The sequence below is a fragment of the Neolamprologus multifasciatus genome, chromosome 7 (assembly GCF_963576455.1).
Source record: "Neolamprologus multifasciatus chromosome 7, fNeoMul1.2, whole genome shotgun sequence".
Classification (NCBI taxonomy): Eukaryota; Metazoa; Chordata; class Actinopteri; order Cichliformes; family Cichlidae; genus Neolamprologus; species Neolamprologus multifasciatus.
Window position 1 is genome coordinate 48878894 of NC_140445.1, and position 26859 is coordinate 48905752.

Below are 26859 nucleotides of genomic sequence, written 5' to 3' on the forward strand. Positions count from 1 at the left end.
TTTTGATTTTACGAACATACCAGGTTATTTCATAAATGAACTGCTTGTTCAGGTGTGCTGGGGGTAATATTCAAAGCATATTTTAATGTTGTGAAAGGCTAATGTATTTTATTAGCATATTGTTACAATTAACCACCGTCACATTTTTTCCAATTAAAAAAGAAGAAGAAGCAAATCTAGTTATGGTAATGAAGAGAACAACCAAGATAATTAGTTTTTACTCAGAGGCACCAGAACAGGTTCATGAAGTCATAAACTTTACTACATATTTTGAATGTGACAGCATGACCACAAAGTGACGAATATGACGAAATTAGTTGCCCTTTAATCGTCATTTGAGTTAGAATAAACATTTATTAATACCTCATTAAATTAAATACAAATTTGATTTTTAATTATTTTATTTATTTAGATATTACTATAGTATTGTATTCTCCATTATTTTAATTTAAAACGAAGCAAAGATAAATTATAAATCAATACTTTAAAATGAATTATTAATCAGTTAATAAATACTTAAAAACGATTTCACAAAAAAATGAATAAAAAAGGAATTTCAGAAACCATTTTCAAATTCCAAATTCATAAAACAGATTTCAAAATCTTTTTTAAAATACAGTCTTCCACACTTCCAATCCGTTAAGATATTAAGATGTTTAACACTTTCATCTTTTTGTTGTTCTTGTTTATTTGTTTGCTTTGCAACTTTCTAATTAATATTTTCAAACGGTCTTTGAACGCACCCTATGTTTCAAAAAGCAGCAGCTGGCAGAGTCCTCTCACTTGACTCACAAAGAAACAGGAGTACCTCCATTAACATTGTAGTAGTATCTTATTATGACTGCTTTGTTAAAGTATCACCTACCAGATAAACCAGTGTTTACGACACGCGGTGAGCCGTTTCACACCTGTGCTTATCTAAACGTTTAACTGCGCCTGTGCTGTTCCGCGCTGAGTAAAAAGCTTCGCAATCGGGTTTGACCGTCCCTCGCCGGCTTCCGTAGTTCCCTGAGAAAACATGGCTTCACGCACAAGCAAGACATTTCTGTCCCTAGGTCGAATAAATATCCCTCTCCTTGGATTCAATAAATCATCCGGTAAAGTCAAATATGCGACGGCTCTGTCTATAAATTCTTCTTCTGGAAATAAAGGTGAGTTTCACTGTCACTATAAGGGAATTTATGCCAATTCAAAACCATAGCTGCAAGCTAAGCTAACTGTATGAAGTGCTGTTATTAACAAGAGTAGCTATAGCACCTCCTGTGTAGACTTCTGCAGCATCCAAACTTAGGTGACTAGTTACACGAAAAGCGGATTTGTCTGGTGACCATGTCTAGGTTGTTGAAAGTCTTTGATGTCCTTTTGAGCTTCCTATATCTGTTTTTGCTTCACCATGTGTCACTACCTGGGCTGTCAGTGACCACACTGCTCATCAGAATCCACCGAAAGATAGACACTTGCTGTAAATTATGGCAGATCGTCATTACAAGAAAAAACTCTCCATTGCTCTCGCAAAAAGAGGTGTAGGCACAGTAGCAGCAGAAGTACAAAGACAGATACTGTAGACGGTCTGTGAACGAACCCTAGTTATACAGATTAAAATAACATCCTGGATATTTCGACCCTACTATGTCTGATCAGGAGGCTCGTTTATCCAGTTTTTCATTCCACTCCTGAGAAAAGAGAGTAAATGCCAAAGTTAGTTAACTAAAACCAAAAAGTAAAGGTAAATTTGAAAAGAACGTTTCTGTTAATTTGATTGCTGGGCTGTTGTTAATTTGATTTAACCAAAATCAAATTAACCAAAATAAAAGTAAAAACTAGATTCTGTATTTGTTTATATAGCTCCATCTGTCAACAATGGTTTCACCAAGGTGTTTTATATTGCAAGGCAAAGACCTTACAATTAATAGAGAGAGAATTCAACAATCAGGCAAGCTGCTATGAGCAAGTGCTTTGCAAGAGTGGGAAGAAAGAACTCCCTTTTAACAGGAAGAGTAGACCCAGGCTAAGGGAGTGGCAGCCACCTGCTATGATACATTGTGGGGCTAAGGGGAAAGAAGAGATAAAATAATAGTGAAAGTAGCAGCAAAAGATGGTTCTAAACTTTAATTACCTCTGCCAAGGAGGTTATGTTTTTGGTAGCGTTTGCATGGCAGTCTGTCTGTAAACACGATAGTTCGAAAGGTTTTCAATAAATTTTGATAAAACTTTGTAGATGTGTAGAGCAGAGACATGTTAATCTACCAATGTCTTCAAGGTCAACTTAATGATTTGTTGATCAAAAATGGAGAAAAAGCCTTATAATGCAAAAACTGAATCTTACAAGTGTGGTATGTGTTGTCAATGTATAGCAAGTGCTGTATAAAGATTTTAACAAATTGTCACATTTGAGCTCTGACCGCTTCTTCAGGGTAGATTGTTTTGAAGGTTAGTGTGATAATAGTGGTGTATATAGCTATTTAAAATGACAGCTTTTCAGACTGATGAGAACATGTTGGCATGGGATACTTTTTCAGTATAGTTTACTCATTTTGTTTTTATTTTGTTATGTTCATTATAATAACAAGTTATATTCAAGTACATCATTTACATGATTCTTAAACACCTAAGAATAATCTTTAGGTGTTTAACTCAGTCAAACACCTTTTTCATTTGATATTCATTACTTAACAATTAAATGAGTGCTACACATTATCCATATAAGAAATACATATACTAAATTTATTTAAAAGCAAAGTTAACTGAGTTCTTGGTTTACAGTGGTTTATTTATCTGTGCATTGACAAACTGAATTAAGAACAAAAAAGCAAAAATCAAACAAAGGTCCTGCATACAATACACAACCTACTGTTTGTTAAGGGTGTGTGATCACAGATAAAGCTGCTAGATGTAGTCTGATGGTTAACAATGTTGTGACATTTACTCTATTTGAGTGTTTTCATAACAATAAAATGTATATGATACTTTATTTTAGGCCTTCCAGACAGAGGTGGTAGAGGATCCTTTGTTCGAAGGCCCAGAAGAGAAGTGAGTGTGCAGCTTTTATCAAAACTGAGTGTAAAACAATGCATGCACTTTGAATGATATGATAAAAAGTTGCCATTGTGGCTATACCACAACCACCACAAAAAAACAATACATAAAGACACACACACACACAGGCACGATTTTTTCTCCTCATGGTTTCCTTTGCACTCTGTGTGGGGTTAAAGGCAGGGGAGCCCAGGACAGGAAAGATGCCAGTGGATCAGGACTGGACTGCAGTTTATCCAGCGGCAGCGCCCTTCAGGCCAGGATCCGTCCCCCTCCCTGTGAGGATGGGGTACCCTGTGAAGGGGGGCATTCCTCCAGAGAAGAAAGGAAATTTGGAGCTAATCAAGGTCAGACCTCATTACTTCCAGCATGCACACAGAGGCCCTAAAGAAAACAACATTTTCTCCTCAGATAAAGTGATAAATATGCACAAAGTATGAATTAATCTGATAAAGAATGACAGAACAAATGGTTTTGTGATGAACTGAATGATTATTTACACAACATTTAGCCGCACACGTTTGACTCTGGGCTGTATCTGGATGTATTCTCTTTGTTTATCTTTGATGGTTTGAGTTAATTGAAGCTGGCGAGTGCTCCTGCAGTTCCAGTTGAGCTCTTTTTGCTCTCCTGCATGACTTTAGTCGCTGTATCTCTGTGCCCGGATTACTGAGCTGCTATGTCCAGACACCAGCTGCTCCATCTGGACTCAAGCCACTTGCAGATCCGCTAGTTTCACCCATCACAGCTGGAAATCGGCAGCATAACAATATTGATTTCCTTCTCTCAGCTCATCATGAGGAGCTAAACTGCTGTATGTCCCTTGGTTACGCTTGGTGATTTGTTTTTTTTCTTTTTTAATTATAAGTCATAGATGGGTTTTTGTGTAATCGTTTGCCACGACTGTGAACCATAAGTTTACTTTGGTGTCAGTATAGGATAATTTATATAATTGTTTGTCTTATGTAATATCCTTCACTCAAAAGGATCAAGCGGATGTTGTTTTTCACTTTGTTTACATGCCCTTTAAAAGCAGCGTATTCTGAACAATTCAGTGCTGAATGTTTTTATCTAGAGCATTATAATGATTCTGTGTTTGAAATGTGTCACTTCTATTTTCTGGGATGTAGATATTTCTGTAACTGCTGTCCAACATTTTGGCCCATTGATTTATATATTATAGACCTTACAGTTTCCAGCATTTACATTGGATAGCATCTATATGTTTGTGTTTTACTTTATGAATGAAAAGATGAGCAATCCATTTTTAGGGGCATTAAGAAACTCAACCTTTTTATATAATTTTCCCATATTTAAAGCCTTAAACCATATTTGGTTTGCTTATCTTTCAGATCCAGACCTTTTATCTTGAAAGGTCGGGTTCAACCAACTTATTCTAATATACACTTTATGGATGCTCTTAATATGATTTGTACAATAAGCTTTTATTTCCACCATTACTATTTATGCAGATCTGAAAATGTGCAAGTAGATCATAATAGCAAAAACATGAATATGTGAAGGATGGGCAAAAAGTTCCACCAATAAAATTTTAAAAACAGAAGATATCTGTGTTTAGGGTTAACACAGTGAAGTAGTGGTTAGCACTGTCACATCTGTTCAAAATCTGTTCTGGTACTCCAACATCCTCCATTAATTAAATCAGAACAAACACTTAACACCTCCAACAGGGGTTAAGGGTGAAGATGGTTTGAACTCTGTTTTGATATATTCTATTCAAAAGAATGGAATTTAGAGGGCCTTTGTTTATCATCACTTTAGTGGCCTCCCTCTAAAGTGTTGTGGTGGATCAGTGAGCATAATGATGTGTTTTCAGTAGTAAAAAAGGGTATAAATCATCCATCCAGCCGTCATCTTCAGCTTATCTAATTCAGCGTCGCAAAGGAGCTGGAACTTGTCCCAGCTGTCATAGGGCAGGGGGTGGGTTACATCCTGGACAGGCAGACAGTGGAACTGATCAGTATAGATTTTTTTTTTTTCAGACTGATACCGATATTTGATGATTTAAAAACTCCAATATTCTAATATATTGGCCGATATTTTGTTTCCTTTGTTTCAGACGCACAAAGGATATATATAGCTAGTCATAACGTTTGTTTAATATATTATATTGCATATATATATATATATATATATATATATATATATATATATATATATATATATATATATATATATTGGTATATGGTATTTTGGTATATTATATACCAAATTTCCCAGAGGAACCCACCCGAGGGATTAATAAAGTTTTATCTAATCTAATATAATTCATCTCTAGATAACATAACGATGCAGTTTAAAAACAGGGAAGTTACAGAGTGCCCCCTAATGGACAAACTATGACACATCAACGTTTATTCCCACCTCTGCTTTTACTTTTTAAATTTTCATTTTTGGCCATTGTAAATGCCGATACCAATTTATTGGGACAAAGCTAATATGGACTGATAACATCAGGCTTTAGTGGTCATTCCCGTGCAGGCCTGACAGACAGCCATTCATACCTACAGCAATTTAGTATTGCCAAATAATGTTATGTGCATGTCCTTGTACTGTGGGAGGAAGATCAAATACCAGGAGAGAACTCCACAGGCGCAGGTAGAATATGGAAACGCCACACAGTGAGGCTCCACTTTTATTTTTATTTTTTTATTTAAGTTATCTTTTGTGTCTGTCATTTGTTAACGAGTTATATTTGATTGAAATCGACTCTCACTGCCTCTGTCAGTTCAGTTGGTGGTCCCTGATTCCTCAGTTCAAAAAATAAGTTATAATAAATGTGGATGACTTGATTTATTGGCCAGACATTGGTGTTAGCTGATATTCTTTTTGTTCATTGTCACTGGCCCGTCTGTGGTTCATGTGATCTTCACTAATGGCAGCAGCTAATGCTTATCTGTGATGCAGAATTCATTTTGTAGCTCTTACATCTGGGAGAAATTCGAAGGCTTGTGTTCATTTACAGATAAATGGAGGTTAAAGTGTCTCAAAACGGTTCTTACTCATTCGCAATAAAGATTTCTTCAATCTTTCAAACAAATATGGGAATGCCTAATAAAACATAAACAAAGTAAACCAAGAAAAATCACCTTTTTTAAACATCTGTACTAGGGGTGGGGGAAAAAATCGATACTGTGTAGTATCGTGATATTTTGTTTGCTAATAATGTATCGATACAGGGACAGCAGAAATCAATATTTTGTTACAAAAAAAGTATTTTTGGACTGGAACATGCTCTGACTTCAGAGCATGTTGATCCTTTTTCTGAGCAAGAATCCTGACATTCCTTCACTGTCCAAATGTGTTTAACTTTTTTTTTTGGCAGCAATAAACATTACAGTTTACTTATTTTAATTTAAGACATGTTTTATTTTAATTAAGTTTAAAACTTTTTTATTTAATGTAAAATTATATTTTGTTTTAATTTACTTTCAAATTCTTCAGTTGCTGAATGGGCTGCATAGTTTTCATAAATTTCATAGTTCAGAATAGCTATAATTGTACCAGATGGTTGCATTCAGTTAAGTCGGACTAGACTGTAATACAAACCGTTCAGTTTGTCAACAATAAAACTGACTGAAATGAGAGAAACACTGAGTGTGAGACTTTGATATTAGATAAAATGAATATTGATAAAGTTTACCATTATGTACAGAATCTGAATATCGCAAAATATTTTTAAAAATTGCAATAGTATCGTGTGTTAAGTATTGTGATAATATCGTATCGTGGGATGTATGGTGATTCCCACCTCTAATCTGTACCAATTCAGTAGTTTAAAATCGAAGCATCTGGCTTTTCTTGTCACCATGTTCATGTTTTATCAGTAAACTGCCTACAACTGCATCTTTCAGCTTTTTGTTGATGTTCTAACTTCTTAACACATACTTGCTGGCGCCCCACTTGCTTGCAAATCAGCTGATACAGCCCCAGAGATTTGCTTTTGAACAGTCACGTGAAATGGGTGATGTTTATGTCTGAATATAATTTAAGCTCTGTTGTAAAGGTCATGAACTGTTTGTCATTAAGGAGAAACCCAACAAATCTTTACTGCTTAGTGTTTTCCTATATCCCCTGTGCCATCACTGTTCTATAGATGAATGATAGTTTGGACGAAGATTGTATCATGCAGATCATACTCAGCTGTTCTAAGGAGCTCAGCCTTGGCAGTAAAGAAATCTGTTCTAGTATGTGTGCAAATATAATATGACAGACTAGGGCTGTTCGATATAACGAAATACATCGGATGACGATATAAAAACGTCTATCGTTTCATTTTACGCAATCGTTTGTTTTGTGAGGTTGCAAAATAAACTGTTTACGGCAATATTTTTCCATCGTTTTGATGGTCACTGTAGTGGCTATATTAATTTCTTAAAGTTCTCTCTTTCTCTTATATTTAATATAACCACACTACGGAAGGGCAAGCGCCTGTTTTTATGCGTTGTTGTTAGCAACAACGACGGTAAGACCGTCACGTTTCCGCTTGTTTATTTTCCACATAAACCTTTCACAATAAAGCTCAAGATCCTGTTGAGACTTTTCAAAATAAACTGAATCACGTGAAACAGTATGTAGTGCGTTTACGGATGAGAAGCAAAAAAAGAGCCGCCAGGTGCTAAAAAATAAACCTTAGACTCAAACATTAGAACAGGTTTTTCCAGCTACACGACGCCCAGCTGGAAACACTTCACGCAAGTCGAGCTGCCCGACATTCACAGAATTTACAGAAAATGTTAAATTTTTGTGATTTATATCGCTATTGGGACGATAGATGTCTTATATCGGGATATGAGATTTTGGTCATATCGCACAGCCCTATGACATACAGTGCTGCGATAAAATATGTGCCCCTTCCTGTTTTCTTTGTTTTTTGCGAATTTGTCACACTTGCATGTTTCAGATCATCCAATCAATTTGAATATTAGGAAACCACAACAAATATAAAATTAATGTTTTTAAATGATGATTTCATTAAGGGGAAAAAGTTACCAAAAGGGTAAGTACCTCCTAAACCCAATAACTGGATACACCACCTTTAGAATCAAGAACTACAAGCGTTTGTGATAACTGGTCATTTCACATTGGAGAGTTCTCAAGGATGAACAGCCCGTTTAAGGTTATGCCAAAACATCTCAATCAGATTTAAGCCTAGACTTTGACTGGGCCACCTCAAACCTTCATTTCATTTCTTTTTTTTACAATTCAGAGATGGACTCACTGGTATGTTTTTGGCTTGTTATTCTGCTGCATAGCCTCAGTTAACAAACTGAAGGCCAGACACACTCCTTCATGATTTTCTGGTAGAGAGCAGAATTCATGATTCCATCAATTTCAATAAGACGTCCAGGTTCTGATGTTGCAAAACAGCCACACATCATCACAGTACCACCACCATGCTTGACAGTTGGTCTGATGTTCTTTTAATGAAGTGCTGTGTTAGTTTTATGCCAGATGTAACAGGCATCGAACCTTCTAAAAAGTTCCACCTGTGTATTGTCAGTCTACAGAATATTTTCCCAAAAGTCCTTTGGGTTAATGGAGATGTTTTGTTTTTTTTCAGCAGATGAGACCAGGGTTTGTGTTCTTTTTGGTCAGCTGTGGTTTTCACCTTGTAACTCATTTTTTTTGGTCTCTTTCTTATTGTTGAATCATGAACACTGACCTTAACTGAACCACGTGAGAACTGTAGTTCTTTAAGTCTTGTTCTGGGTTATTTTGTGACCCAATGAGTGGATGTGGATGAGTCGTTGATGGACTCTTGGACGTGTTTATAGGCCAGTCACTCTCGGGTTATTCTCCATTTGTGGATGACTTTAACTGTGGTTTGTTTTATTTTTTGTTTGTTTTTTTTAGCCTACTTCACTTTGTCAGAAAGGTTCTGTTCAAGTTAACCCAACTTACCCAAACCCAAATTTAAAAACTACATTTTGTATTTACTCTGGTTATCTTTGACTAATATTGTTTGATCTGAAGCACGTATGTGTGGCAAATATGCAAAAGAACAAAGAAATCAGGTAGTGGGCAAATACTTTTTCACAGTTTGTAGACTTGCTGATTTAACAGTTTGCCAAGAGAGTGAAATCAAGAGAGGGAAAGTTTGTCACGTTTTTCTTTTTCTCTGTTTCAGATACCAAACTTTCTACATTTGACACCAGCAGCCATTAAGAAACACTGTGAAGCTCTGAAACGTAAGTTCATATTTTACTTATTTAGTTAGAGAAAAGCAGTTTCTTTCTTTCATTATTGTTCAGCAGCACATTTAAATGCCTTTCTGTGCTATCAGCTTTCTGTACAGAGTGGCCCTCTGCCTTGGAGACTGATACCAAGTGTGATGAGCATTTCCCCATTAAATTAGAGAGCAAAGAGTATGTGTCCGCTGGCCCTTCTCTCAGAAACCCTTCAGCTCGTATCGTCCATCTCAGAGTGAGTTTTGCCATTTTTACTTGATGCTGACTTTAACTGGGTTTTGTTAATGTACAGGTGATCAAAAACCTCACATGAAAAATGAGATTAAAGATTTACAGGGATACATAATCACCAGCTGACATCGTGTCTGTCTGACTTCCTAGAAAGATCTTCATCGTCTAGAGACCTAAAATCTGCAAAATGATGCTATCGAGTCAACAGAGAGATTAGTCTTTGGTCATTACTTCATATTTCCTGTGCCAAGGCTCTGTTAATATTCTTGTTAATTGTTATGGGGTTTTTTGGCAACTTTTTAGTTTTCAATGAAAAAAGTAACAACATTTTTTTTTTAATATTTGCTGGGACATTTTAATATTCTTTTTAATCCCCTCCCAAAACTAATCCATCAATATGCAATCCTGCCCTATGAGCAGGACCATACATGGAAATGCACGTCTCTTTAACTTAACTGCAAGAATCAATCAAATAAATGTAATAAATAATGCCCTCTTAATTGTGAAGTTACTGGGCCTGTGTTCTATTTTACAGGGTGATGTTAAGGGTAGAGAAGAGAAAAACACAACGTCCTTCAGCTGAACCTTGACAAACAAAGCTGTTGTTTCCTTGTCCTATTCTATCACACTGCCTGTAGTCATTTTAACTCCAAAAAGTCCCAAAGAAATCCTGCTTTGCATCACAAACTGCCTTTAACAAATGTGCGATTTCTTTCCCAGACTGGAGTGTTTGGGGTTTGGCTTTTTTTGTTTTGTTTTTTTTACCATTAATCGCCAGCCATCTGCTCCTGACACATTGCCTTAGATTATATCAGCAAGGTAGGAATTAAACAGTAATCCAGGTGGATTAGGCAGGGAGATAGATTGAAGGGCAAATCTCACCCAGTTAGATTCCAAATCTAGAACAAGTTGACTAAGCCCTTATTTGTAAGAGGGGTGGGGGCATCAATATTTGAATTAACATATATTTTCTATTTTTAATTTGTGGTTTAATATTTTATAGGAGGAAAATCCTGGAAATCAAATCTGTGACAGAGGTTTATTTATGCTGGACACGTCGTCTCAACCATTGTAGCAGCTCTGTGCATGTTTGTATCAGCAGTACCTCAGTGCAGTGCACAAAATAAATGTTCACCTGTGCTTTGTATTACCTATAAATGGAGTAATGTTGCATTGTTCAAAGCAGAGCCATAAACAATGTAGTGGAGGTAAAATCTATCATCTTTACAAGCAGCTTAGGTGATTCTGGGACACGGCATGTGTTTGATCTGTAAAAATTATAGTTTTTTTAATCCACGCAGTCTAAGCTTTGCAAAGGTTAAAAAAATAAATATTACATATTGCAGTTTAGACTTTAGGTTTTATTCTTAAATCCTTAGAGACAGATGTATGGTGGAGTTATAGCACATAAGCACATCACATTTGCCCTAATCTCGTTGTGAATGTCTCTTTATTTAGTGAAGTGTCATGGAAGGACTAGATTTAAATTATGTGGTAATCTATTCGTATCTTCAACTTTCAAGGTAAAGCTGTCCAGTTTGAACTTAGATGACCACGCAAGGAAGAAAATGATCAAACTCATTGGTGAGAGATACTGCAAAAACACAGATGTCCTCACCATCAAAACTGACAGGTAAACACCTCTTCCTGAAAATATAGGGTTAAAAGAAGATTAAACTGATGTCCTCGTACATTTTTTTTTCTTCTCCTCTCTGCTAGCTGCCCGCTGAGACAGCAGAACTATGACTATGCCATGTATCTGCTCACAGTTCTCTACCACGAGTCTTGGGTAAGTTGTACATTCTTCTTCCACTCTAACTAGTTCTTGTGTCAACTGAAGGGAGGTCCGATAAATTGGCCTCAGTGACTGAATACTGAAGGAGCAGTAAACTGAGTGAGTCGGACTTACTGAACTCACAGTTTCAAACAGGATATCCATGGTAAAAGTCTCCGGCCCAACTCAGCAATGGGATATTTGTGCCTTTTCTACGTCCACTTGAGTTTCTCTTTATATTTTCTAACCTTTTGTCTTCTTTCAACAAGCATCCATTCATTTAAAGGCCAGGTGCTGTCTGGCATTACTCGTACCCTCTACAACCCGCTGTCACTTTTAACGCATTTGCCCTGGAGAGGTTTTAGTTCAAATGCATCATGATGTCTTACCTAATGCACCACTCTATGCAATGTACAAGTGTCACAGGGCCTTCATCAGCTGAGGGTTCTTACTTGATCTATTTTTTGCCATTATAAAAAGATATGTAATTTAAAATAATTGCTTTTTAGTGTGAATATATGAAATATAAACACAGCGCTGATGTGGGGGAGATTGTGTGTGTTGTCTTGTATATTTGTTTTAAGAGGCAAAACTTCAATATTTTAGAAAAAACGCTTTTTGAATTAACAGTATCTCCTGCACGGGCCGGCAGGGTAATCCTGCTGGCTTTCACTAGGTACCAACAAATTGGTACCTTAGACCATTTAGCAGAAAAGCCAGTGAAGTCTTCTTTTGACTGCATTTCTTTTTCAGATTTCTAATATTTTTATATTTGTAGCTTCTTTTCATATGAAATCCCTTCTTTGTCATGATCATATCATGATCACCCCAGATTAGAATAAATGCAGTGCTGAGATCTTGAGTAACCCCCTTTCTTTATATTTTGACTTTCTTATACATTTTTTAAAAGTAATCCTGAGCAATAGTTCTGCAGCATTTCTGAAGGTCTTTAAAATAATCTTCGGGTATTGGCTACTTTTCCACTAATTTTCAGACCATTTCCAAAGGAAATTTTATTTTTTATTAACCTTTTTAATTTCTCTTTGCTATTTGGGCTGATTGGGACCTGATGAATGTAAAAACAAAGAATTACCAGATTTTTTTTTTGTTTTTGTGCCTGATATATATATATATATATATATATATATAGATATAGATATATATAGAGAGAGAGATATATATATAGAGATATATATATAGAGATATAGAGATATAGATATAGAGATATAGATAGATATAGATAGATAGATATATATAGATAGATAGATATAGAGATAGAGATAGATATAGATATAGAGATATATAGATATAGAGATATAGATTTTTTTTATTTATTTATTTTTTTGCCAGATCCACACATGAGGACATTAGTTTTCAATTTTGAAAGAATATGAATCATTCAAGCACAACAGGTCAAGTAACTTAAGGGGCTAAACCAGTGCTGTGTCTACACATAACAGATAATTAGCAAACAACCGATTTTAATTGTATTTTTAGGCACTTTGTTAATAACAGCATGTCACAAAACTGCTTAACTTGTTCCCATTTCTTTAGTTGAATCTACACTTACATCTACAAATGTAAAGTATTTTTGTAGCCACGAGGTGGTTCCCAAAGAGCTACTAAAACTTGGCATGTCTTGACACGGTGTGCAGTGTTTCCCTAAAAAAATTGAGGAAAATGGGAGAATGGAAAACAAGAAGTGTCAGTCCTAAAAAACTATCGACAGCAGATGAACATTATCTAAAGGTCATGTCCTTAAGAAACAAAAAAATCCAGCAAACATCCGACACGGACCCAAAACACTTTTTTGACCCTTCAGTTGGTCCATCTACTGTTCACTGAAGTCTCCTCAGAAATGGTCTCAGTCGAATGACAGCTGTCAAGAAGCCATTTGTAAGGAAGAGAAACTGGGTCAGAGCCTGGGGTACACTAAGTTACACAAAAACTGAAAATGTTTTCATGTCGTTTCATCTTTGGCGGCATTTACGTACAACTAGCAACATGGCACACCTTTCACTGTGGGCAATCTTGTCCATCTTGCTTAGCGATCTGAGAGACTAAAGCCCATTAGGGAGGTAGCAGAGTTGAATGGGCAGAAGGATGGCAAACAGCAGCATTGTCCAGTTGACATTTACCCACAGAAGAGGAGAAAACAGACTCCCCTCTCAGGTTTTGACCTTGATACTCATTCACATTAAGCCAACCATGCCACATCGGAGAGGTGTGCCACCAGGTCATTAGCTTAGGCACTGTTGGCATGAATTTGCAGCCAGCCACATAAAAGAGCACGATTGTGCAACCTCTGCCTTTAGGAGCTCTTCCTGACATGGCTTAGCCAAAAAAAAAAGTTTAAGTTGAGAAAAGGCTGTTAAAGCCAGGAAGCAAAACACTGTCCACTGCCCTTTTGAACACACAATGGAAGGCACAGTGCTTGTCCAGCAGGCTTGTGGAAGCTGTGAGAGTGGCGTACTGATCAGGTTGTAACGATAGCTCACAAAGGGGCCAATTGTTAGCAGCCACTGAGGTGATTATATCTCCTCAGTTAGAGAGATGGACTTTGCCTGTTAATTCCAGTGTGTGCTAATTCAGGCCAGCGTTTGGGCTGACCGCTCAAAGCTGCCTCCAACATGCACACGCATTTACCACTAAGAGGCACTCTGCCTGCTTTTGTGCCCGCATGCCTAGCACCTGTCACTTCAAGAAACTGGGAGGGCATTTAACCCACTGGTGAGCTATCAAATATCCTGCCTGTTGATCAAACTACTGAGCATTGCATACAGCAAACATCACAACACTTTGCATTGTTTTATTTTGTATTAATCTCTAAATGTGGAAAAATAAAATGTTAGAGCATCAGTGTGTCAGCTGCGAGCCCCACTCCAAAAAATGTAAAGCTATTACTCATTAAGACTCAGTCACAAGGCTGAAGAACTGCTTCATGCTTGTGATTAACAGTAGAATAGCTGCTGCTTACCTAGTCTGAAGTATTGATTGCCCTTCAGTCACTAGATCTGGACTTGCTGGAGATAGCATGGGGATCAAATATACATATATGTAGCTAATGATGGTCATTAACCTCCAAACACCTGCAAGCAGGACCCTGTTGCTGCCCTGCTTTAAGCTGCTGCACAATGGGTCGTATTGTTCTTCAGGGAATGTGATGAGAACGAGACAGGCGGCAAACGGAGAGCTACATATGGGAAATACTATCTCTGTGAGAGGAGGTTCAAAGAATGGGAATTGCTGAACCAGAACCCCAATCAAAATGTGGCTTGAATTACAAATCCAAATTTTCTTTTAAAACATTTTTCTTTTTAATTTTCATAATTGAACCTGTGGTCATTTGTTTTGCTTGTTTAAAGTTAGAAATGTTATTCTCTTTCTTTCTTTAGAAAACTGAGGCCTGGGAGGCAGAGAAGACTGTGGCAGACATGGAGGACTACAGTTGGGAGGACAGCCCGTCTCAAAAGAATATCTTGGATCTACTCCTACGCATGAAAGTGGCAGGAGAGGGAGACGGTAAAGAAGTGCGACAGCAGCTGCTGGGAAGGAAAGACGTTCAAGACTATAAAGACTCGGTCACACGGCTGAAGAATGAAGGGGAGAGCGAGAGCAGCATGCTGCAGTACAAAGAGGCAGTCAAGAAAGTATTCAATATGTAATGTCAGCGAACAAGAGGAAACATTTTTACATACTTGGAATTGTCCCTGTACATAATGCATCAGCATATTTTAACATCATGGGTCTGAATGTGTTAGTTGTATTTATTTTCACAAATATTCACTGGCATGTGAGGAGGTCATTAATACAAAGATGTATGCGGAGTGTTTCATGACGAGGCGATGCTTTAACACAATAAAAACATACTGTAAGAGTTACTGCTCTAACGTCTATCCCTTTCTCGCACTGTGAATTCAGAGAACAGCACCACGTGAATGCACACTTTCACCAGCAAGCTGTTGAAAGGTACTTTTAGTTTCATCTGTCATCTGTGCACTTTTAGGTCAGGGGCAGCCTGGTGTGCTTAGGTGTGATGAATTAAAGGTTAAACACTAAAAGCCACAGATCCAAAAGCAATCTGTCATCAATCCCACTAAAGACGACTAATTGATGACGTAAACAATCCTTGAATCATAGTCATTAATTGCTTAAAAGTGCCCATTAAGTTCCACCTACTACTGGTGTAGATAAGTGGCCAATGTTTTGAGGTTTGGCATCAATTACATTTAAAGTGACTGAAGTACATCAAAATGTAGGCCAGCCAAAAGGACACTATATCGAATTTCTTAAAGAAAATGGCTGTAGGCAGCTCTTGTGTTTATTCATTGCATCAGAATGAAACCAGAACCATTGCAGCTATGTTTTTGGTTGTTTCACCTAAACCTTAATGTCACAAATTCGCTCAAAGGAGAGTCCACACAAGAGGTTTTCTTAAATAGAAGATAATTTATTCAACATAATCTAACCAACAGACAAACATTACAAATGGGTTGAATCCAAGTGGAGTCTAAGAGAGACTAAACAGTTCATCTATAGCCTGAAAGGCACAAGGGATCTGCACTAGCTGACGATCCTCCCATGTCAGGCAATTGATAACAGGCCAGGAGTTCCTTCAGACATTGAGATGGTGTCACCCCCCACACCATCTTAAAATCAAGGTTCCACCTCAAAACTTAACCTGAAAAATTATAAATCAAGGTAACAGAAAATATAAAAAAATATACCCAGTCATTAAAGTGGCTGCCACAAACTACCTGTACTCGCTGCCAGCTCCACCCATCTTACCAGCCCAGGTTTTCCCTTGTCAGAGCAAATGAAGGGCAACAGGAAACTACCAGTAAAGAAGGTATTATAGAGTAAGGTGCTTAAAACAGTTTGTTTAAAAAAATCAAACTGGCATAGAGAAAAGCGCAACAAGTTTCCTCCCTTAAATAGCAGTTTTAATCTTGCAAGAAAACTGGTTAATGTCAACAGCAAATCAAAGCGTTGCTCCCTGAATGAACACCAGAGTTCCTCACAATGGTCCCAGCACCATATGGCCTGCCTGCAGCTACAAACAAACATCACACTGCTTTGCAAATATTCCAAACAAACCTGGAATTAAAGTTTGAGTATGAGCCAAAGTATCATACAACAAGGTTCCTCCAAAGCAAGGCTATCGAACCAATCAAGATGTCTAAAATGTTAACAAAGAGGGAACCGAACTACTGATTGCAGTTCTTGCCCATCATACATTTACCAGTACCAGTTGTGTACATTTACTGCACGCAATTGTACCACAAATATCTTTGAGAATTCCAAACACATTTGTAAGGCTTGCAGGAGAGCAGGGAGGACTACTCATAAGAAGTTCAATAATGATGAACTAACCACAGAGTGCAGGCTATCTAGTCCTATTTATTGAGTACAAGCTAATCTTAATCTCAGTCTTTAGACATATACTTGTTAGTGCTTGCACACCAGTTCCACTGGCACCAACGAGCCAGAAACTTTGTAGTTTTTGGAAAGAAAACAGAAATGTTCCAAAGACAATTTCTTCAACCACATTCTCCACCACACTATTCAATTCATGGTATTTTTTTTTATTTATATAGTGCCAAATCACAACAACAGGTGCCTCAAGGCCAAAAAAAACTTAGTTGGTCTCCTAATAAGCCAGTTTAATCTGATGGGATGCATGGCTCTTACACATGTGGTTAGACTCACTCAAAAAGATAAAGACATTTGGTTTGAAGACCAATTAAAAAAAAATAGGGATTAATCCTGCTCTCTTCCAGCATCGCCTAAAAAAATAACTCAAAATTAATTAATGTATGTAATTAATTAATCTAATTCATGTGTGGAAGTCCCTAAAACTTTGGTCACAGTGTTAAATATCCAAACTAGGCTAAGCATTTATCAAACCATAAGCTAAAGTTAGCCATCAACACTGCATACACTTAAATCTTACCAACAGGTTTCAATATCCCGGACAAGCCCCCATTTATGACAAATTGGCACAAATTAGGTGATAAGGAGCAAGTCCACACAAAAGGTTTACAGAAATAAAAAATAATTTAATTAACATAATCTAGCCAACAGATAAACATCACAAATAGGTTGAGACCTGTCAGAGTGGCAGAAAGAGACTAAGCAGTTTATCTGGGCCAGCTTTTATAGAACTGGAAAACACAGGTGAGCTGCCTTAGCTGTCCATCCCCATCTAGTTAGAATAAAACAAAATACTTTAACCTAAAATAATCCTTTATGTAATCATATACATTCTAAGTAAATTGTCCTTTCATTTTGGATTTCTTCCTCAACAATGTTACAAAATATCCTCACTTTCAGGAGCTCTCCTTGACCAGCACGTATTTTATCAGACGCATGGAGCCTCGTTTCCCTCTCCATGATGTACTGTAGCGTCCCGTCCTCTTTCTTTGACCCCTCCAGCTCACCACCAGCAGGATAGAGCAACAGCAGCTCAGCAGCACTGTGATACAAATGGCCACAGCAACCAGCAAGGTGTCAGCAGCCACATACCACCCATGTCCGAGGCCTGGTAGGGTGTCATCTCCACTGGCTCCCTCGTTGCTTACTGTGTGGTTCCTCCCATGGTTGCCCTTGGTCTCATTTAGATACAGCTTGCTGCTTTCTGTGTAGCTTATAAGAGCTGCAGAAGTTGGAGGGCTGCTGGCCAACTGAGAGAAAGTGGCGGTGGGATGATGGGTAGGGGTGGATACTGGGGATTGTGGACTTGAGGTAGAAAAAGCAGACAGAATCTTGGAATTGTAATGGCCCAGAGTGCTAACTGTGGTGAATGAAGGAGATGGAGTAATGCTATCTAGAAGAGAAGTGGTGGAGACAACTGCGGCTGTTGTTTGTGCATACTTTTTTGAAGATGGGGGAGTTTTTTCAGTGGAAGGCACAGCAGTCGTAGTCGTGGAAACTGCTAAAGGCTGACCGGTGCTCTGCAGTGCTGTGGTGGCAATGACAGAGGCCTCTGTGGTGGCATGAACTCTACCTGCTGTAGTGGAGGGTTTAACGGGCGGAGGTGGATGAATAAATTGGCGCTTGTCTGACAGCAATGGCTCTGAGGCGTTATTGCGGCTGTAGTGGTGGGGTAACACACGCACGTTAGAGGTGAAGTATTTTCCAAACACCAACAGATCAGGATCCACACCTAGAATACGAAAAAATGTGCTTGTTTGTTTGCTTTTCATGTTTTTGCTGGTGTTTTTATCTAAATGTTTAATAGGGAGTGATTTTATTTTTTGTTATTCCAAAATAAGTGACAACTACAAATGCTATGCATCTTTTGCAAGAAAAGCAAAGCTGGAAGCAAAACGATTTTCAGATAATTTACTTCACTGAAGTTGGGAATCTCCGATGCAACATGCTAAAATCAGAAGAAGAAATATTACAAATATTTGATTCTCAGTCGTATATATTTGCTTTGCCATTGGTGGGGATCGTTTTAACTACTATTGGTCACTTGGATAAATATTTTATCGACTGATCAATCAGATTTTTTACATAGTACTATGCAAAAGTTTCATGTCACAACTCATGTCTTTACATTATGTTTAAAGTAAGTGAAGTAGGTGCAACAGTTTACCTAAATATGTAAACCTGCATGGAAAAACAGTATACAAGGTAAAAACAGTGGTTGTACAAGTCTAAGAAAAGTCAGTATTTGATATAATGACTTTTATTCTCCATCACAGCCTGAACTATCTGAGTGAGCTTTCTTTAAGCAGTCTTCAGCAATAGTTCTCCAGACTTCTTGAAGAACATTCAAAGCTCTTCTTTGGCTTCTTCGTTGGCTGCCTTTAGTTCTGTCCTTTGTCAAGATGATCCCACCCTACTTCAGTGACATTAAGGTTGGGGGCTCTGGAGAAGGCCAATGCATGACTAAAAGTGTTCCACTGTACACTTTATTGTCCAGGTATGCATCGACTGCATTAGGCAGTGAGTTTGGGATCATTTTCATGCAAAAAAATTAAATCATTGCCAATCAGATACTTTCCAGATAGCATTGCATGATGGATCAAAAATCTGACTGTACTTTTTTATTCACACCCCAAATCATGACCATGTTTTGCTGTAGACACCTGCTACTGTACCTCTCTCCAGGGGCATAATTTCCAGGGGGGTAATGACCCCCTCAATAATCAGACCCAACCAATATAACCCCCCCCCCCCCAATAAAATTCTGAATTATCTTGCATAAATAGGCTGTTGATTTTCTTTATTACCAGCAAAATAGTCGCATGTTTAATCATCTGGGAATTTACCCAGATTTATTTATTTATTTAGACAGAGATCTTGACCCCCCCAATGTTCAGCACAAAGTTACACAGATGCCTCTCTCCTGACCTCCTCTGTAAATAGTGATGATAACTTGAACATCGAACATGTTATGTGTTTTTGCCAGAGGCTGATATTAACAAGGTGCTAAAGATACAATTTAAAATGGGGTTTTTGTTTTGGGTTTTTTTTGCAAAGATGTCACTGGTTCATTTATTTTTTTTTATACTTGAATGTTAAGAGCCTTAACACACAGACACACACAACGTTATATGAAAATGGTCAGGACCAAATGAGTGAAAAGCAGCCACTGTCCAAAGAAAAAAAATTGAAAGGGCTTCAGAAAGCCTGGAGAACTATTGCTCAAGACCATTTGACTTCCAAATTCCAAGGAAGTCTGACTCCTTGGAAGCAAAATACACATAATCAGGGGTGACTCAAGACTTTTACACAGTACTGTATGCAGAATTTGAACCATCTATAGTTATAGACATTTACTGTAAGATACAGTATTTTGAAATTGTTATTTTGCAGTACCGTATTTCAAAATTTACATCTAATCCCTAAGAATCTAACAGGATCTAAAAGGATTTGATATGCACAGTATTCATATCATTAAAAGAACAGAAGTCCACCTCTACCAGACACTAAAGCGACCTACCCTTTGTGATATTGTAGAGAACAACGTTGTCTCTGTGACTCAGAATGCAGCTCTCCAGAGTCGGACAGTGGAGGTGAAAGCAGTTCAAGATTTCTTGAGTGGTATCATAGTGGAATATAGCCAGATTACAGGAAACTATGAGAAAAGACAGAAAGAGGATTAATCAGGAGTAAAAGAAGAGAAAACCAATGATGATCGTATAACTCACAGTTTCTGGTAAGGCAACAGGTGCGGCTGCATTTCAGCGCGGTCTCTTCTTGATAATGCTTCAAAAGCTGCGCTCCTCTCCTCTGAGACTCCTCAATATCGATGAAAATCCCCGGGAACCGTCTAATCCAGCAGTTCTTATAATAGGAGGTCGGTGAGCACCTCGACTCAACGCGACACACCAGACTGAAAACCGCCAGCAAACCCCATGCGGCGTTCATTGCGCATATTGTAAATCACACCATGTTAGATTGCAATCAAGACAAAGCCTCGACATATTTGGGAGCTGATTACTTGGAGTTGACAGGCATGAAATGGGGCCAGTGCTTTGGTTTTACTGGTGCCAGCTGTGTCACAACTACGCACCTACAGGAGGTGGAGACCCAGCCGTGCGTAAGGTGTCCAGGGCTGTGCCACGTGTGAGCGCACTAGGCTGCTTGACCAACAGAATGGGATCAACTTACTTTACAAATAAAATCAACAAATGTTGATGTTCAAATGTTCAAATTATGTGAATTTACACTGTGGCCATAAATACGTTTCATAATCTGCATTCGTTTTCCAGTGTTATCAAAGAAAAGGCCACAAGGCCCTCTGTGATGTGTTTTCTGTTTAGTCATATATCTGAGTGCATTTCCATAATTGTCGCAATCTGGTTTAACCCAGAAGAACCCACGCCCCTTTACGCATTGGGAAACGTTCCTGTTAACGTTTCAACATTGACTCTCCCATAGTTTTTCTGACTGGTCTGGGCTCTTACGGGTTAGGTCAGTCAAATGACATTACCAGAATAATGGCACCAAAAGACATCTGTATTATCTGTTACCCCCTTTAAAATGTACGTACTTTATATATTTTACCACAAAGTATGCCAGTATTTATTTATTTGTGTATTTATTTTTAACTATGCACTCTCTATAGCATTAATGCAGCTCTAACAAATACCACAGCATAAATAATAAATAATAAAATAATAAAAAGAAGGTTTGGTTTAACCCCGTTGAACTGTACTTTGTCTTTCGCACTATGATTGCTGGGACAGGCTCCAGCTCCCTGTTACCATGGACTGGATAAGAAGTTGTAAGTACGGCTCTCCAGGAAAAACAACAGAGTTCACATATTAATAAAGTCACATGAGCATCAGAGTATGATGTGTAAGGTTTCTTACAATACAAAATATGGCGCCTTGAAATACTACATTTGTGATTTAGTTCTACACTAACGCCGATTTGAACCTACCAAGTTAAATCGAACTAACAAAGTGTAATGTTGCCACAGCACCACTAGATGGAAATCGTCACTACTGTTAACAACATCTGTGTCTCTACTACATTAAAAAAGTGTATTCTCTGCGCTTGCTGTAGTAGTTCTTTTTCTAAATATAAAATATCGGATGCATACGTGGATGTGATTAAAACTGAGCATGTAGTGACACTGCCCCCCCCCCCCCCCCCCCAAAAAAAAAAAAAACCCACTAAGAGAAAGTAAAATGTTGTTACACATTTATGTTAATAACTAATTCATGATTTTGGTCAGCTATTTAGCAAAAATAGCTGAAATTATTTTTGACTTTAGCCTCCTAAATGTGATCATTTGCTTACACAATCCTCTCTACATTGACAATCAGAGAAAATTAACAACCAACAGGTTAATCAGTCATTTTAATCTGCACCCTCAAAATACTTACTTTTTGGTTTCCGGGGCCTCACTGGAGCTAACGCATTGCCATCTGCAATTAGTTTTGACTGTATTCAGCATGAGGCTGTTCATCCACTATAGAACAGTATGGTGCTCATCAACAACACCTTCCAAAAGTAAACTGATTTACTATGCACACTTCACTTTAAACTTTCAATATATTTATTTTATCACCTTTCCAGTGTGCACACAACATACTGGGAAATCTGTAAAAAGCTGTCAAAGGAAAGTTTCTCTGACAGCTCTGTCAAATCCTGCACATTTTACAATTCTCCTAAACACGTTTATGCAGCGTGTAGCAGTTAGTGGAAATACTACAAAACCAGCGAGGGCTTATGTAAGAAACACTTGTATTTTCATGTGACACCTCAGGGCAAGTTACAGATGCAGACAACTTCGATAATCGGCTTGCAAGTCCAAATCTGGTTCAAGTTAGCAGTGTTATTATGTGCCTTTTGTTGCTGTCAGACAGTTTTCAATCAAAAAACAGTAAGACAAGAAACATTCAACATTCAACATCAAACAAAGTGAATACAAGTTCTTTTAAATCGTTTTAGCCACCTGTCAACGTAACTCTGTTAAGAGAAGGTTGTGGCACTGTACATAATCGCTCCAGTAACACAAAACATTGGCACAAAAAAACAGTGATTTTTTTTCTTTCGGATGTGCAAATAAGGGATTCTCAGTATACTTTTATTATTTTTCCCATTTTTATATATATTTATATTTAAGTCACTAGATGGCACCCTGAGGCAGCCAGACTTCTCTGTCACAAACATCCCCTGCACATGCATGTGTGTAAAAGAATCTAAATTAAAAACAAGCGCTAGTAAAAATGAGATGGAAAAAAACACCACCAATTACAACTCTCTCATGCAGGTCTTCTTAGCTATGTTTGGCTCCTTTGGCATAGAAACCACAGTGTACACAGTGGTCCTCCTCTTCACACACAGCCAGTTTCAACTTCCACAGTCCCAAATCTAACTTGTTCAGCAGTAGTTGTGTTCCTGCACAAACCGTCACAGCCTGTGCTTCTCCAGGCTCCCGACCGCCTCGTATGATTTCATCTTGTAGAGGAAGTAGTCTATTGTTTAGTGTTGTTGCTCACCGGTGTGCTACAATGGGTCTAGAACTGGTAAGTTCAGAGTGAGAGGCCATGTCAGTCTTTGACTAGCCTGTAAATATGATGCTGTGCGCCGTGCTCGCTAGTGGACACCTCGAAGACGTAGGCTATGCACAGCAGGGTCTCCAGTGTGTCCCTGTTAGTCACCACCTGTATACAAACACAAACTGGTGTCATATTGTGAAGCTTCGTTTGTCGTGTTTTTACTTACAATGTAAATTTACCCACAGTTTGGACAACACCGATTTTTAGAGCTTCTTCTTTTTTTTGTGGTTCTGGCAGAGCCGTGGCTTTCTGCTACATCACTAATGAAGTGAGCCTGCCAGCTAGTTTAGGCAGGCAACTCGAGCTCCACTGCGTCATACCCACGTAACATGCCTCCCTCTTCTCACGCCGATACCGAATACACCCTCCCAATTTGGCAGTTGATTTAAGCAGTAAAGTTTCCCGATGCTCACTTAGACATCACATTGCCACCAGTTCCCTTCATCAGTGCTCGCCGTTTCAACCTCTCCACCAGCCCAGCATCCACCTTTAGGCTGTGGGGGTGGTGGATAGGGCGTATTTACTTATCGCTTCCCAGTTTTAAATGTAGCACATTCATGTGGAGTGATGAGCTTAGAGCCTAGACACCTAACCCTAACTAGTCTCCCTGGCCGGTTCATTAGTTAAATACACTGACTAATTGCTGACACATACACACTAATAATGAGTAACTGGACACACAATCCCTTGGCTGAAATGGTGCTATTCTATACATAAGGCTGATATGTATCTAAAGTACTGCTTAGCATTCATGGAAAGGCAACATGCATAACATAACAGGAAAAAAAAAGTCCTTATGTTTAACAACGTTGCCCTGAAAGCAACTTTTGTCACATCATTGTGCTCAGCCCTGCAGTATTGTCTGTGTGTATTGTCATCTATATGTATGTGAACATCTGTGTATGAGACATTTGTGGTTCATATGAGCTAAATAACCCCATTGAGAAGCCTAATGACATGCTGCCATGTAGTCATCAGTGTGGGCTCAATATGGTCATTGTGCCTTTGCTAGGAGTGTAGGAATGGAGCCTCCAATAGAAGAAACACATTTTTAAAAACCCTGTCTTTTAGGCCCCTCTGGTTACTATGACAATACACCCCACTATCCACTGAGGAGCACACCGGCTCATTCAGAAAAGTCCAACTAGAAGGCATAAAATTAAAATGGTTCCAGCTGTTTCTGGTCTGTCATGGTTAACCAATTGAAATGCCACAGCAGTACTTAGCTGAAGACCACGGATTTCCTGTTTCACACCCCTTACAAAGCAGGGTGAAGTCTACAAAAAGAACTCTAAATTAGAAAATAAGACCATGACTGAATAAAAACTAACGCAGGAGGACAAAAACTATGATGACAAGTATTAACACGCTTGTCAACAAATAATAAGATGAAAATATTCTGGAGAGATGAGATCCAACTAATTAAGTTGTGTAGAAAGGTGGGACGAATTTGGAAGTTATCCAATCAGAACTAATCTCCTATGGTTAGACATGCACATTTTATCTGCCCCCAATAACAGTACACCTCTTTATTTATTTATTTATTTTGGGTGGTGGTGGTGGTGGTGGGGGGGGGGGGGGGGGGGGTAACAGTTGCTTCCAAGCTCCTTGTTTCTCATGAAAACATGACAAAATGTCAATGCTTGGGAGAAAGATAAGAATAGACACAGTTTGCATTTGATATTGAAAATCAAACCCTTAAAAGAAGACTGACTGTGTGGACCAAAACAGACTTCATACTTTAGTCAGCTGAATAATCGCTTGATTTGATTTATTCAACTAAAACTAGACTAAAAAGAATTTAGATGCCTAAATTACGACTCAAACAAAACCAAAATTTGCTGTTAAATTCAGCACTGCTAGTAAATGTACACCCTGTATAAAATTTGCAGTCTGCTTATTTTCTGTTGTTGCATATTTGTAATTAGTTAGCAAGTGAATCCAGGGTGAAGTAGTGTGGAAATATATGATTTTATGAAAACAAGTGATTACAGTTTTGTATTCTCCATTAGTATTTACTAGCTGGCTAAACTGTTTATTTTTAGTCTAGTTTCTGAGTTGTGATGTGAAATAGTTTGACCCCACTCTGCTGCTCATAATTTGAGTCCAAACTATATGATATCAGTGCAGCTTAAGAGAAGAAGCTTATTTCTCGTCATTAACAGCCTGGGGAAAGGTAAGCTGCAGTTTTATACGTACTACACAGATTTGAAAGTTGGTACCTGTAAGATAGTGAAGTTTTCCAGTACGCTGTTCATCATGTACTTCTCCGGCAGGTGTTTAAGCTTGTGGATAAAGTTGATCATGTATTCGCACAACGGAGAGCGGTGGATCCGAAACACATAGCGTCCATTTTCGAAACGCGCGTACTCCGTCTAGGGGAACAGACACATACGAGTGAAGTTTAATATCTGCGAACATATATCACACTGAAAGAGAATTTAAAAATGTATGGATGAAATGTGAAATCTGTTGCAAAAACGCAGGGATACACAGCCCACTGAAACTCAAATGGATGCATTGGATATGAACGTCTAGGTTTACTGTATGTGATAAGCAGTATTGTTTGTAATATAATATACCTAATGCGGCATATGGCATGCCAGATATGACAATAAACATATTTCTTGTGACAACCGTAATCAAATAATGAAGCCATTAAATATCATCATGTGGCCGATTGAGGCAAATGGCTCTACCTAGGGATATGTGTGTATGTGCTTATATTGTACAATCCATCAGCAGCGTGTGGGGGCGGGGCAGCTATTGTGTACGGTTAACGGGAAACATAACAGTTATTCATGTTGGGGAAACTTGTGAATCGCGTCAGTTTACAGACCACAGATCAGCGGTAACTGACTGGAATCTGCGGTGGGGGTTATTCACTCCTCAGTGTGATAATTGTGGCTTTTGATGTGGTCATGACCTCTTTATGTCGTAACATCACTCCTCCATCATTCAATCGGTGATGCAAACTTCCTGAATTGGAGCCAAATATATACGTTACTGCCGATAAATGGGAAAAGTGGAAGGTGTCAGTTTTGTAAAACAGCTGAACTAAAAAAATGATATTTACAGGAAAGAAATGGCTGACTAATAAATGTTGCTTAAAAATTAAGCAATTAAACATTATAAGTGGTCACATTTTTTAATGTATTAATTTAATATTAATATCTCACCAACAAAAGATTTAATCACTGATGACTAAAAATATTCCTCCAGCTGAATCTAGTTTTGGATGAAATTCACATCTTCTCAATAGAACATTTTTAATAGCGATTAAAATCTTTCAAACATAACTATCTTATTTAACAAAAAAGCTGCAAATTTAATTTTTCTCAGTCCTGACTAGCATCTAGAGATATCCCAGTCTGTTGCTGGGTACATTTCCAGAGTGACAACAGCTAGAATTACAGGTTATATGATGTTTATTGGTCCGACAAGAGTTATTTTCATAAACAATTCTCATAAAAGGAACAGCTATAAAATCATAAAATGTCATTTCTGCTCATGTCATAAATATTTCAAAGGGCCTCTTTAATAAACTCTGAAGACGGCATTGCTTCGAGCCAAGAAGTTA

At 38.0% G+C, this 26859-nt stretch overlaps 3 protein-coding genes across 5 annotated transcripts in view; 1 reads left to right on the plus strand and 2 right to left on the minus strand.

Moving 5' to 3' along the window:
* Nucleotides 1–825: 825 nt before the first annotated feature.
* On the plus strand, nt 826–15134 carry mrps35 (mitochondrial ribosomal protein S35). The gene is made up of 8 exons (XM_085165811.1): nt 826–1151; nt 2978–3030; nt 3216–3383; nt 9188–9248; nt 9344–9483; nt 11003–11112; nt 11199–11268; nt 14649–15134. The coding sequence occupies exons 1-8, from the start codon at nt 1019–1021 to the stop codon at nt 14916–14918; spliced, it is 1005 nt and encodes a 334-aa protein (XP_085021937.1). The 5' UTR covers nt 826–1018; the 3' UTR covers nt 14919–15134.
* Nucleotides 15135–15198: 64 nt separating this feature from the next.
* Nucleotides 15199–21873, minus strand: mansc4 (MANSC domain containing 4). Its single transcript, XM_085165807.1, has 3 exons — nt 20415–21873; nt 20207–20341; nt 15199–18418 (listed from the first exon to the last, which is right to left on the minus strand). The coding sequence occupies exons 1-3, from the start codon at nt 20632–20634 to the stop codon at nt 17583–17585; spliced, it is 1191 nt and encodes a 396-aa protein (XP_085021933.1). The 5' UTR covers nt 20635–21873; the 3' UTR covers nt 15199–17582.
* Nucleotides 21874–22444: 571 nt separating this feature from the next.
* The window catches only part of tead4 (TEA domain transcription factor 4), a 28940-nt gene continuing 24525 nt past the window's right edge, over nt 22445–26859 (minus strand). For all 3 annotated transcript variants that reach the window (XM_085165810.1, XM_085165809.1, XM_085165808.1), the window contains exons 10-11: nt 25502–25654; nt 22445–23384 (exon numbers count right to left, since the gene is read on the minus strand). In XM_085165810.1, coding sequence (XP_085021936.1) covers nt 23271–23384; nt 25502–25654 — 267 coding nt within the window. In that variant the 3' untranslated portion in view covers nt 22445–23270. The remainder of the gene's footprint in view (nt 23385–25501; nt 25655–26859) is intronic.